This window comes from Vanellus vanellus (genome assembly GCF_965231255.1).
Source record: "Vanellus vanellus genome assembly, chromosome: 7".
In the NCBI taxonomy this organism is placed as follows: Eukaryota; Metazoa; Chordata; class Aves; order Charadriiformes; family Charadriidae; genus Vanellus; species Vanellus vanellus.
In genome coordinates this window covers 35,022,266-35,036,795 of record NC_138912.1, presented here as the reverse complement: position 1 = coordinate 35,036,795, position 14,530 = coordinate 35,022,266, and the positions used below count along the sequence as shown (strand labels likewise).

General features: G+C 40.9%; 1 protein-coding gene across 2 annotated transcripts in view; it reads right to left on the bottom strand.

The window, feature by feature from the left end:
* The window catches only part of REEP3 (receptor accessory protein 3), a gene marked incomplete at its 3' end in the record, with an annotated part of 35,146 nt that extends 20,896 nt beyond the window's left edge, over window positions 1-14,250 (bottom strand). The window contains exon 1 of one of the 2 annotated variants that reach the window (XM_082486368.1): window positions 14,189-14,250. In XM_082486368.1, coding sequence (XP_082342494.1) covers window positions 14,189-14,220 — 32 coding nt within the window. In that variant the 5' untranslated portion in view covers window positions 14,221-14,250. The remainder of the gene's footprint in view (window positions 1-14,188) is intronic. The other variant, XM_082486369.1, reaches the window with a different exon arrangement.
* Between the last annotated feature and the right edge of the window lie 280 nt (window positions 14,251-14,530).

Below are 14,530 nucleotides of genomic sequence, written 5' to 3'. Positions count from 1 at the left end.
AAAAGTTAAGTTTATATTTCACACTGGATATCAGCACACTGCACTAGTGTAGCAGGCAAAACCAAAGCCAGTTTCCACAGATGGAAATAGATTTCAGATGAGTGTGATGTCATTTACTTTATTTTACTAGTAGATATATGGATAATCCTACTTACCAATGTAATTTTACTGCCAGTTGTACACCTAGCCATTTCAGTTTCAGCTGTACTCAGCAACTAATGTAGTATTCCTTTTTTGGTACAGCCACTTCCTCTACAGACATTTTGCTCATTTAAAGAGAAATGTTTCTCAAATATACTAGGAGATTAAGATCAAAAGACAAAGGAAAAAAAAATGTCAAAAAGCCTTGAAATAGGAATAAAATACTCTATTTGTGTATCCACATAGCTGTACTAAAACAAACATAGCCCACTGTCCGTCTTATCACATAATCTACAGTCTCAGTTTAAATAACTTTAAAGTGCACAACTACTTGAAAAATTAAATTCCGAAGCAAAGCAACTGAGTTTGCGTTTGACTGATAACTGAGAAATCAGTCACTTGTATACACATTGCTCTGACACTAAGCACATTTAACCCGGACAGTAAACAACTCCAAAGGTAATGTTTAAAAAAAATAATAAAAAAAGATACAAATAAAAGCCATCAAATCACTCCAAAAGACTGCTTTGCACCTAGACTCCCAAAACACTACGCCATTAAACCAACGGTGCATTTAAGACTTCAATCTGTTCACATTGCCAACAAACTGCCTGAAGCAAGGAATAGCGTTTGGAACTTTATTCTTTTGTTCCTCTGAAATGCAGAAAGACAAGGGCCACAAGTGTTCCCTTACAGTAAAAACCATTCAGGGAACTCAGTTCAGTATGAGATACTTTGGAGACAATGCCATTTGCTAAGCTCCCTTTCCTTAACAAGTTTGAAAACAGATGACACCGATTTGTCTGCCCACTGACAGACTTGTGTCTTGGCACAGACTGATACAGAACTAGGTATTTGTTAATGTGTGTGTATACGGTGCACATGTATTTGTTAATGTACGCGCCTATATCCTGAAGGATCACTCGACAGCATTTGGTAGGCTGGAGAATAAAACAACCCTCCCCACCTTTACAAAACCATGGCAGTGAATATAAATACCTGATAAACTTCCCAACTTTGCTGAGCATGCCTAGTTCTCCTTCCCAGTACCTAGTCTTTACCTGCAAGTTACAATAGAAGCATCTTCCATTCCCATCAAACTCACACAAGCTTTTCTAAGAGCTTGTCAGACACAACGGAAATACCAGCAGTAATATACATGACCCCCAGCTCTGTGTGTGATATGAAAGCCTTAACTGTACTGCAGTATCTGTGCAGAAACTAGGTCTAGTGTTGTTAGCATTACTTCGCTTCTATATGAACTATACTATTCCACGTTACAGTTAGTGGGTTTAGCTTGAGCAACATTTCTCTCGTAAGGGAAGCTTGCTAATGGAAACTAAATAGCCCAAGATAAGGCATAAGGAGTATCTTTAAGAATCCTATTCAGGAGAAAAAAAATAAGCCTGCAATTAAACAGAAAAAGCAAGACCCCCAGTCATGACCACCAACACCCCCCGAGGGTTACAATTGGGTAGTAAATTCTAGACTAAGCCAGCTATCTCCTAGATTATTACGTGTCCAGACAAGCAAAAGCTCACCCTGGAATTTGTGTCCTGAATGTTTTCAAAAGGCACTACACTAAACAAAGTCTCTCTCCAGCACCTGACAGAATTTAGTTCCATTTTGCTACCAGACAACATTCAGATATACAACACTAACCGTAACAGTCTACATTAAAAGACTATGTATTCAAGTAATTACAAAGAATACACTTAGACCAAAATGCTAGTCTGTTACACAGAAAGGGAGCATAAGGATAAACTCCTGAACCTCACACCAAGTTGTATCCTACTTTTTCTTTCACCCCCTGCCTTGGGCAAGGAGCAGGGGAAATCACATAAATCCTATTAAGGAAACATGCCTGCTAACAGTAGCAAACTCAGCTTTCCTTTAGCAGATTACAGTTAACAAAAGGCAGGAATGCGATCAGAAACAGATCTGTTAAAATCTTCATAGCATTCTTACATATACAATATCCCCAAAAGCCATAGAAAAGAAGTCTTAACAGTTAAAGAAAATACCCAGAAGCACTGACAGATCTGAATAAAGCACATTTTTAGGAACAGCAAGAAGGCTATTAACCTTCCAGCTTAGGAAGCTAGAATTCTCCAAAGCAACTGCCACATTCTTCCAAAGCATAACACAACCAGAAGTAATGCAATTACTCAAGCAGTCGGAAGTCACCTTAAAGTTTTAAGCAGAAAAGTGACCTCCCTACCAATTCCACTAGAAAGTGAGACTTTCCTATGTCAGGACAATTTATTTAATAAGTCCTAAGTATAATAGTTGCAAGCAGTCTGATAGGAGACAATTAAGCCGTTCATCCAATGCAAAGCTCCATTAGGTGTATCCTATTGACTCGTGTTTATGGAATCTACTGTATTGACCTACCCCAAAATAGGGAACCTGTTGCCAGATACTCTTCAAGTACTCTCAACATGGAAAACAGCCCTGACCGAACCTTGAAAGAAGTCTGAAGAGAGCACACCAAAAAAATTAGGAAAAAAAATATCTTCTGTAAGGGATGTTCTGTACTGGAATCTGTGCAGAAGTACTGACGTAGTTATGGGCAAGATAGATCAGTAAGATTGATTGCTTATTCACATAGGCTCACTAGGTTTCTCTTCAAGGGAAAACAAAATTTAGGTGCCAAGAGAACATTCAAACTTTTAACGCATTTTCTCTGCAGAGTCCAACATGGGGATTTTCCTTTCCTGTCATTACCTTAAGCAAAATTCACCTATAAACGTATCCTCCTAAAAATTCCCTTTTGTTTTCTCGGTATACTCAAAAAGTGTTGAAAGCATTGGAAACTCATAGCATTTTCTAGGTTGCCTCTTACTCATTCTACTTGCTACTACAAAACCCTACATAAACCACAATAAATATCAGAGAGAGGTCTTAATTACCAATTAACTTGATCCCTGAACACACATTACCTCCTTCAGTGAGAATTAACCTTGAATTTCCAACTCACAGCCTACATACGGCTTGCAGCCTATTAGGCCAGTTCAGTCAGGCAGCAATATACCCCAAGCACAAGTCCCTTGAGTCCCACTCTGCCAGTACAAACCCACTGCGTGTGTGTCATAACAGCCCTCCCTCAAGGGCCTGCAGCAGTCTGGAACACGGTACTGATAAAAAGCGACTCCCAAAGCAAAATCTAGGCTATTCTCTCTAATGAGTAAGCCTGTCTTTCACATGGACAGGCTGTTCTACCACCACAGCTTTCCCAGTCACTCTCTTCTCAGAGTTCACAGGGCATTACCAGTACACAAACCCTGTGAAACAACTCACCTCTTGTTCATGTATAGATCACATACAGTGCAAAAGTACTTGGGGAGAAGCTATTGCATATCAATCTCACTGGAAGAATCTATGGCTATGTCTCAAGTCAGTGTCCAAAACTTGTGTCCAGGATTGACCAACTTTTCTTGTGCTGCTGGATAGCCTAGCCATATTTTAACAGAAGGGTGTAAGTCCAGAGATACGATCACCATATTATATATATAAAAAAAAAAACCCACAACACAAAAAACCACACCCACCAGCTCTCAAATCCTGTTCAAAACAGTCAAAAGGCCCAACAAGCCCCGTAGTGCAGAAAATTGCAAAAAGCTAGTACTATAAAGCAAAATAGAAAATGTAATAGGAATAGAAATTGTAATAAAACTTAGTCACTTCTCTGCATGCCCACCTATTCATCGCTTTAACATACATGTTTGACTACTACTGTAATAGCGTCCTGGCTATTCCTGTACAATTTCCTGTTTACAGACCTACTAAGATCCACCACGTGTGCAGAACAGTCAGCAGGTGAGCTCATAAATTCCAAGCACCCACACCAAGAAACAAGATACATCTATAACACTTCCATGTGATAAAGAGCAAACATTGAAGGCCTTCAGTACAGAATAACCCTTATTAGAGAACTTAAATCTTTCACCCAGCTCTTACCTCAAGCTCAGTAGCAGAATTTCATCCCTGCTGGAGAAGTATTAATTTCCAAAGCTGCTCACCCTTACTTAAATCTCAAATAAGTTATCTTCCTTCAAATCTACCTTAAATAGTCCCTGGTTTCACCTGTTGCTGTGACTGTTTACCAATGGAAGCAAAGTATTTGTGGCCTCACACCAGCCACATGTGGCATCAGGCAAGAGCACAACTGAACACTGAAAACTAGCCAACAATTACAAATGAATGACTGCATCTACTTTTCATGCAGCTCTTGAGACCCTGGCATGACTTTGTTCAAAGGAAAAGATATGTCCTCATACTGAAGTGGGCTTTTCTTTTAATGATCAGCAAGGAATGACAGCTGGATTAAAGATGTCAGTTAGAAAAGAAAAATTGACTAATTTGTTATTTTTCTTTAAAAAAAAAGTCAAACCAACTTTAGTTTTCAGCAGATATTTTCTATTTTTATTTAGTACATGCATGAATAAGCTTAATCCATGGAGCAGATGAGAGAGAACACAATTAAGACTACAATTATTTTTTAAGTTTAAAGATGAAAGCTGATGGATGTTCAAAGAAACTGTCACATAGCATAAACTCTATTTTAGGTGATTATGCTTTAAAAGAGTTTACAGAATAGAGGTGATTGACAGAGAAACACATTTATGAGCTTCCTTGTTTTTGAAAAAGTTCTTTACACTTCTAGTCTCAGAGGTTCTACAACCTACACATACAGTTCTCATAAGCAACATCATCCTTTCAATTTAGGACACTTCTGATGAGCTCCTAAAAGACATCACTAATATAATGCAGATAAAGTGCTGAACACAATTAACATGAACATTACAAATTCAAGAATGAGATGTTTAATTTTGTCATGAGGCTTAAAGTTACATATGCATTTGATACTTAGTTTCTTGGCTTTGATAAATTAAAGTTTAAAAGTTACCAGCTCTCTTATTTACCTACTTACTACTCTTAGCTTTGCATCTAGTGTCTTCAAAACAGTTTTGAAAGCTCCTACAATTTTTTAATTAGGTCTTAATTTCTGTACAAGAATATGAAGTCCTTCACATCAAGGATAGTCTAGAAGAACCCGGGAGAGACCTTGCAAACACCTTCCATCTTAATAAAACTGGTACACCGAAAAATTGTTAATTACAGTAACTTCAACTAACTCATGTAAAACCAGTGGCTGCTCTTTTTCAAAGGTTTCTCTGCTCCATGCCACAGTAAGTCTCGAAACAAAGATAGATGGATGTTTGGAGAGCCAAATCTAGCATAAAAGAATAAAGCAAATACTATTATCTCAGTACTGCCAACTCCTGCACATTTTTAAACACGTTTAACATTCTTAAGGTTCAGTTCTTGGAGATCTCAAAGATCCCAAATCCTGGTGAAATGACCAAGTAAGAATCAGATTTGCATATGAAGATGATCTTACATTGGTTTGCTGGAGGTTCTATCAAGTTAAAATCAACAATCACGCTATTGCTTGCTACTCTATGAGTATCTTCTCCCAACGTTTTTTGGAGCATTGACATCATCAAAATAACTGGCTATAGGAAACTAACATTTAAAATAGGAGTGGTCCCAACTAAGAATTGCTTCTGCTTGTTCCAAGGAAAACCACATTTTATTTTTAAGCCATTTGTAAGTGAATGACAAACCACATCGCATGTAACCACACATTCACCATATGGGTTGCTTTTTCTTCTTTTCTTTTTTAAATGAAAAAAAAAGTATCCAGCACTGCTACACGACACACTACATGGAATATTAAGCTCACTGGCTTTTGAGAGAAAAGTGAGGTTCATAAATCAAAGGCCCAGAAAGCTCCTACTGAAATCGTTACACATCCTAGAACCTAAGGATTCAGACCATCCTCAAGCTCCCACCTCTCCCAAGAAAACACTACAAAAAGACAAGAGTGCACTTGCACTTTTTCCTGTGCTTGAACAACTCTAACTCTTGAAATAGAAATTAGGCTGTCCTACCTCTTCCCCAGACAGCTGGGTTATTTTGCTTTTGATCAGCAGAAGGTATTTACATCTCAATTTTTGTCTTAAGGTCCCTGATTTCCAAACAATTCTGTTAATCTTATGACCCAGAAAAGTATTTCTGAAGCCTCTTACAGCATGCAAAAACCAAACTTCCCCATTGTACACAGGAAAAGGCTGCTTCTATGAAATTTGTATTTGGCAGATACTGTTGAGATAACATCTGGACTTGTCATTCTAAAGTACAAGTGTTTCCTCAATTATAACCAGTACTTACAGAACTCTGTGAATACACTGTTGGACAGCAAGTCAAGAATGGACAACATGCAGACTCTCCAAACTTATTCATGTAGTTATATTAGTAATTTAACCTTAATGTCAAAAATGCCATGCTAAAAGATACCTTTGTTTCCTCCCTTCTGAACCCCAAACATGTGTTGTTTTTTCTTTAGAGATTCATGCATTAATAAAGTAGTTGGAGGGGTAGCTTTGGTTCTTAAAAAAGATAATGCACACTATGCTAATTAACCAAAGGTTCATTTTTGAGAGAAGAATTCTGTTAACACAAATATAGTTGATTGCTAATACATAGACAGGCTACGAAACCAGAAGAGATAGAGGGAATGTAAGTGTGCATTTTCAGAAATGTCATTTGCTAAATGCCAACAAAAGGCAATTTGCCTGATTCACATTATCCTCTTTATAGAAGTGTAAATTCCATTTTGTCTCAAGCATTGAAAAAAAACTACCAAAGTTCTATATGCAGAATGGTAAAACCAACATCTCTTATATCGCATCTATGGCAAACTAGCGACTGCCAAAGCAGCCATTTAAAACATGTATTTTATGTTTCTGTGGATAATATTGTCTTCCAAGTAAGCTTGAAGCTGTTCACTGCTGAAAAATGTGAGTAGGTCAGCTTCTTCTCTGGCTTCTAAAACAGTCAAATAGTAAATACACTTCAATCGAGTAATACTAGACATGCTTTTAGACATAAGGGAAACCATGTGTTCTAGAACAAAGTCCTAGTCTGGGAAAAAAGATTAAGAGACAAATGTGAATAAGAGCACAAAGCCAAAGAATTAACTTTTTTTAACATTACAGTTTAAGGTAATGTTACTGTACTATCAAAACTAATTAAGATATCGCTAAAGCTAGTGACCATTTTCCTCAGCCTCCTTTCTGTGGTTTTGATCAAAAAGTTACCAAAGAGGGTGGGGGGAGGAAATAACAAAACCAGGCAGTGATAGGAACCTATAAGCACAAACTGTTTTCTGATTTTCCCCTTTAAGCACTGCAAGTTCCAACAGCTTTATTAGCAGAAGAAAGTAAAGCATTATGTCAGACTTCTCACTTCAGGAAAAATTCTGCTTTGTGAATCCTTGCATTTAAATGCTAGGTTAAAGGCTTTTGAAAAAATTGCACCTAGTTTTCAACATCAAATGCAAGCTCCAACTGTCTTCAGGATATGTGAGCAAGTTCCAACTGTCTTCAGGATATGTGAGCAATACTTCAAAGATGATAAACACAGAAAACATTCATCTAGTTAAACCCACTTCCATGTCAATGCTTGCAGACTAGTTATAAAACACAACAGAAACAGAAGTAATGCCCTATTATTTTATCAGTGATAAACTGAACTGGAAAGTGACAGTGATAGCTGACAAAAAGCTCAATGGGTTAGCCGCTATGGGGTGTTTTATTTTCCCTTACACATGAAAGCATCTCATCAGATTGATTATTCATTGCCACCAAGGCCAGTCATGTTTAGAGCCAAACAGGTCAGCAAAAAACCTGCAATAATCTTTCCTACCTAGACTCTCCACGCCTCATCTCACTTGTCCAATAGTAAATTGTTACAATCTAGTTTGGCAGGTCTTTAAAGTTTGAAAGATTCACAACAGAGAGATTGTACTGTTTTCAGCTGTAATACTTTCTTCTCTAAAAACCCAATACTTCACATAATAGCACAGGTTTTGAAATTCCAAAACTTCAGAAGCAGAATAAAAAGGATCAAAAAGCTTAGAGAAAGCTTCTTTACACATGAAGCACCAGAACAAGGTTTTTTGCCAGACATGTTTTTATATTCTTTTTAAAAATAACTTCTTACCAAGGATTAAAAGTATTGAGCCAAAGCAACTTGCTTTTTTTTTTTTTTTTTAAATTACCAGAATTTGGCTTGGGATCTTCCTCAGCCTTATATAAGCTTATCAGGAATTGGCTCTACATACGAAATAATCAGGAAAGTCAAGCCATTCCATCTAGGTTGCAGAAATGCTCAAGAGCCTAAAATATGCTCGGTCAAAGCAGACATTGGTTTGTGGAACGTGCAAGAGTGGAGGTTGTTTGTTTTAATTAGAAACATCCTTTTGTGCCAGACCACACAGTTCTTGGTATTTCTTTATCTACAATGCATAGGACACAGATGTGGATTTCAGCACATTTTGTAACAGAGTACATGCCAAGATCATTAACTAAGAACGTCAGACTCCACAGAACGCCTCTAGTTGTGCTCCATCTGTTTTGAGCAAGCTTTAGTCCACCCGCCTGCCATAGGCTGTGAACACTGACCACGCATGCTCTGCACCTACACAATCCCATAAACATGGGAGAGGAAAGAGCAGCTAGATTGTGCAGTAAACATTGATTTAAGGAAAGGTGTGCCAGGCAGGCAATGGGGACACTTATTTCTAACAAATTGTCAGAACTAGTCATTTCACATTGCACTAACTTACAGACTACAAGTCAAGTGTAGTAAGCAGACACTTTGTTGTACATATTAGGATTGCCTGAGAAGCTGAAATGCCCTGGTGATTTCATTGCTCAATTATGTAAATAATTTTAAACTTTCACACAGACAAGACAATACACTTAATCCCTAGACTTACATATGCTTACAGATTTCAACATACAAAATTTAAGACCCTTTAAAAAAACCTGACACCTTGTTTGATTAGAACAGCTGCACCATTATTACTGGAAATAGTTTCACCGCAGAAAGAATAAGCAGCAACGTACAAGTGAAGAATGTAGTTTCAGAGTACATTTTAACCAGTCTGGTAACATGCTGATGCCAAAACCAATGCTGTTTCCGTCCTGCAACCCTTCATTCTCAATACAGCACTTACATGACAGCAGCTCTGGTGCAGTTCGCTGCAACTAGCAAAAGAGTAGCCTTTTTCAAGCAACTAGCAAAAGAGTAGCCTTTTTCAAGCATGCCAATTTTCATTTTGGTTGACAAAACCACCAGACTGACCCTGTGGAAAGTAGAGCATGGGGAGAGGGTGGGCAGGATGGCCCCTCCCAGTAACAGGCCACTGAGATCTGTTTAGGCATAGCATGAAGTGCCAAGGATAACTGATACATGGTGACTGAATCTTTGCAGTTCTGTGGCCAGACAGACATTTCAGCACAACTCTGCATCTCAGGCACTCACACTATGACAGCAATTCCTTTTTCCCCACAGGTGCAGCAGCAATTTATAGGCCTTTAAACTGGAAGGATACCAGAAGGCACTCTGCATCCAACAGCACTCAACATCCTTCATACTGCAGCTGGAACCATCCTGCCAGAAGAGCAGGCTACAAACAGTCACAGAAACTCTCCCACAAGCGGCTCTTCTGACTTGAAGATTAGGCTGTAGATAGCTATTCATTCCTCACAGCATGTGGTGCTATCTTTACTTAATTCCATCTGATGAATTATGGTTGTTTCAAGACGTGTTTGACAGCATGTTGATTAGCAAACAAGAGGGTAAATATTTTTGTACTTATTGCTTTTAATTAAAAAAACGTATTCCAAGAACAAGACACAATCCAGGTTCACAAACAAAGCATACAGAGTTACACAAAACAGCACCACCACACTAAGCCAGATACTCCTGATGACAATCCAATCAATACAGAAGCTATAGCTTCAGCAACCCATTCTCAGGTGTCTAGTAATTCTAGGGGTAGTTGGATGTCTGGAAGTGTTGAACAACAACAAAAGTATTAAAAGTAGAGTAAGAGAACATCTTGGAAACTACAATGAAAGAAACAGCTCCAATCTGTAAAGTAACAAAAGCTGAAAGAGACTAATACTACTACCTACCTTCAGGTCACCTCCTGTGTGCTCCAGTGTTTGCCCAACTTAACGTAGTTACAGTTATAATCTAGTATCAGAACCAAGGAGTGCTTGCTGAATCTTTTACTTATACATCTTTTGCTCCTTGCAAGGCTCTAAAATGGGGGTAGGGAAGGCAGGCATTAAAAGCACAAACAGAAAAGTAACTACTAGTACCCAAGACAAATACATCCTCCTGTGGACCACTACAACTCCCTTCCAACAGTCATGACTGCTGACCAACTTAACTGAAAACAAAACATGTACTTAAACATGTACTTAAACATGCGGATAGAGAGTGTTGCAAAGCAACACAGATGGGGGAACTTTCATTTCTAAGTGAGGAGGGGAAAAAAGTTAACAGATTACAGCAGACAGTCTGCTTTAACAGATTGCAAGAACAAAATGGCCATCTACTTTGTATTTAGGATGCTTCACATCTTTGCTTGGCACAAAAAGATAGTCTGATCTCATCCATACCAGGCTGTGACTGACAAGTACTCAGCGTGTTTACTATTAAATACTGTCTCAGCAACTGATGTGTATACAATTGCTCAGAGCTTACAAACGAAAAGAACGAGCAATCAAAGCGGACTAAAAGTCAGGCACAGCCTCTATTAGAACAAGAGTTAGTTAACAAGACAAGCAGCCACAAGTTTAAAAAGCTTTTCCCACGATTAAAGACTAAGAATTTGACAAGGTGTACCACTTCCAGAAGTTTTCTGAGACTCAAAGAAATCATCTTCTTGTTGGTTTTGGAAGAGAAAAAAGGGAAAACCCTGCAGTAATCACTGAAAACTGGTGTAATAGCCAGTGTTTTAGAATTAATAACAATCTATACTTGGTACAGCAGCACCCCATAGACACAGAACTTCAAAATGAAAAAAATGTTTTAAATTATGTGCTTCAAGTCTTCTGCTTCTTGACAGAAAGGAGGAGACATGCAATTAGTACAAGGTATTTCACATGTTTAGATGCTCAAGTATAGTAGCATTTATAGAGCAAAGGGAAAAGATTTAATTAAAATGAAGTTTCGCCAAAGATAATTATGTGGAACAATAAATTTGAACCACTCCCTCTTTCCTGTGCATGACTCTTCAAGACAATTCATGTGCAATTAAGAATTCTAATTTTCTACTAGCTCCATTCCCTAGTTCCTTAAAGCTTTAACCAAACTGTTTTAGTAGAGGTGATTAACCCCAAATTGCAAACTCTCAACCTGAATCAGAAGTCAGTTTGCTGGGCACACACGTGTCAGAACAAGTCCTCCATGTCACAAGTCAGCAGAGGGCAGTGTGACATACTTACAAATTAATATTTTGCTGCTCTTTTGGCCCTGAAAAATAGTAGGTCAGTCAGGAAAGAATTCTGCTGCAACCAAAACAATTGCTGCTCCTTCCAATCACCAGTCAAGACAACAGGTATTCCTGATGGCTGCCCAAACATGACAACAGGACTTCTTGGACTTGCTACAGACAGCATAGGATATCCATAGCTCTCATATGCAACAGAGTAACCACACCAAAATTAAACCACTACATAAGTAAAAGAGAACCTCAGGTCTTAGCAGCTACACAGTGGTTAAAAATATTTCCATCTTTGTAATGGTGTTTAAGGAAAAGGTAGCACACACCTTCCAAACTCATGACACACAAGTCAGAGAAACAAAGCCACTGTAACAGGTATGTCTGGAAAGAGACCAGGAAGGAAAACAGATCAAATAGAGAAAGATAGCACAATGGACTCCAAGAGAAAATGACAAGGAGGACAGTCTCAGGACCATTGAAATGAAGATGTCTTGTGTCATACCACGTCTACTTCTGTGCTACTTCCCACCTTCCTTTTCCGCATGAATTTTGCACTATTACATCAAGTCAAACATTAGTCTCAAAGCTGCCCGAGTTCTCACTGAACACTTCCCCCTTCCTGGAAAGCTGAGCACTGGCAAACTAGTCCCACAGCTAGGAAACAAGGACACAAGAAGGTGGAGAATTATAAATAATATTAAGGACTCCCTTTTTAGAAAAATAATTAGGGCACACAAATGAGTGACCAGTGGCAACCTAAAAACCAAACTACACAGAACTGTACAACACATTTATTGCCTCTTGCAATAAATCCGTGGATAGCAGTAGCTGTTCTCTTCATTCCCTGGGCTATTGGTTAGGCCCATAGAGGACTTAATCAGCAAAATGCAAATACAACCCTTAGGAACGCATTTCATGGAAAAAAACCCTAACTTCACAAGAACCTGGTCATTAGAAATTGAGGAGCTCAGCACCAGTGATATTACCCTTACAACTAACGCAGTCTAAGATGTTGTTAAAGTTGAAATTCTCTGGTTGGTGTGTCTATGTAACAAAGTAGAAACAGGTTCAACAGCTGCATTTGATGTACAGAAAGTCGGCGTATGTCTCTTCTAGTGCTGTGTATTGCCTGTGGGAAGACCGTATTGACAGACCGCACAAATAGTAATTTTTCCTACAGCCACTTTTCCAAACCAATGTCGTCCTTTGTGAATCCTGGAACGCAATGCTCTCTCTACTTTGCAAGTTCAATTATCTGACAAGTCTCAGGAAGGGCAGAGAGAGAACTGCTACTTATCTAAGTGACCAGACTGCAGCAGGAGAACGTATGTGGCAGCACGAGAAGGTTTCCTGACAACAAATAAAGGTTTCAGATTAAATTACACCAAAGAGTTTAAGGGGGATGTTTGTTACCAACAAAACAGGGAAATTCTATTACGCCTGCTTTGGGTCATACAATCCTGCTACATACTTTGCACTAATTCAGATGTTTGTTGGACTGCTTTGTGAGCAGATTCACTGGCAAAAAGTCACACACAGCAAATCTCAGCTCAAGCGACCCAATAAGCACTGGGGCCCCCACAGTCACAGAGCTACTCAGCAAGGAGCATGAGGAAGACTCAGCTGCTCAAATATTGCTCAACATTTGTTAGGGAATATTATTCAAACGAACAAAATAACCCATCAGTTTCATGAAGGAACAGCACAGTGCCTAAGAAAAAGACCAGAGGTTGCACTGGAGTTTACTCTTTCTCAAATACAACTTGGACAATGCATAAGATGATACTTTTCACTTAAAGTTTGCCTCTTTGGTTGACAAAAATTCAACTTTACAGAGACACACAATACACTACCAGCCTACCTCTTCCGAGACCTATACTCACCACAGACCCCCATTTCACACTCCTGAGCGTTCTCCTAGCCCTTTCAGCTCTGCCACAAGTTAAAAAGGAAAACAGTTACCAAACAGACTTCACAGGTTAATTTGGATCAATTTACAAGCAACGCTCACAATTTAGGCGTGACGGGCAACTCTCGGCTCTACAGCCCTAAGAGACAGGCGCGTACAGCGGGAGACGCACGGTGTGACCAGGAGAGACAACCTGTGCCCACTGGGAGCCCGGTGCTGGTTTGGCGGTCGCTTCTGGGAGCGCAACGACCCTCTGAGGCTCCAGAGGAGTGTCACTGCGGGGCAGAACCGCCACTCCTGCTGCCTTTCAAGGGGGGTAGCAGAAAGCGCTCTGAAGCGATTAAATTCCTAGAAGAGGAGTGGTTTGTTTTACCACAGCACTTCTAAGCCGTCGGTTGATGCAGCACGGCGGCACTTCGGCCCAGGCGCCCGCCCCCAGCCCCGGCAGCCCAACCGGCCCCCGCCGCACCGGAGGAAGCCGCCTCCCGCCCCACCTGTGCCGGGAGCGGCCAGGTCAGGCCAGGCCGTGCCGTACCGGAGCGGCGAGGCCCGCCGCCCTGCCGCCCGCGGCCCCACGGCCGCAGCCCAACGGCAACTCAACGGCCGCGCAGCTGAGGTGAACGGGGGGGGAAAAAAGAAATGGGCGCCGCCCCCGGCCCACCCCCGCCGGGGGACACCCCGGGACCGCCCACGCCCCGGGCGACAAGCCGCTTCCCCGTCCCCCCAGCGGGCCGGCGGGTCCCGCTTCTCCCCGGCCCGGCACTCACACGACGGCCCGCGAAATCATCCAGGAGACCATCGCGGCAGCCGCGGCGGCGGCTCCACCAGCACCGCGTCCCCTCAGCCAGCCCGGCCCCAATGGCGGCGGCCCCGCCCCCGGCCGTCTCATTGGCTCGGCGGCCCCGCGCATGCGCACTGGCGGCCGCGCCGGGCCGGGAGCAGCGGGGGGGGGCGCTGGACGGGGGTGTCTGTCCCTGAGGCGCGGCGGCGGTGGCGGCGGTTTGGTGCCCGCCGTTGGCTGTAGGGGCCATCAAAACGTGGGTTTGACACGTTCGGCTCTGTTTTCGGCACTGGTGAGGCCCCGTCTCGACTGCTGTGTCCAGTTTTGG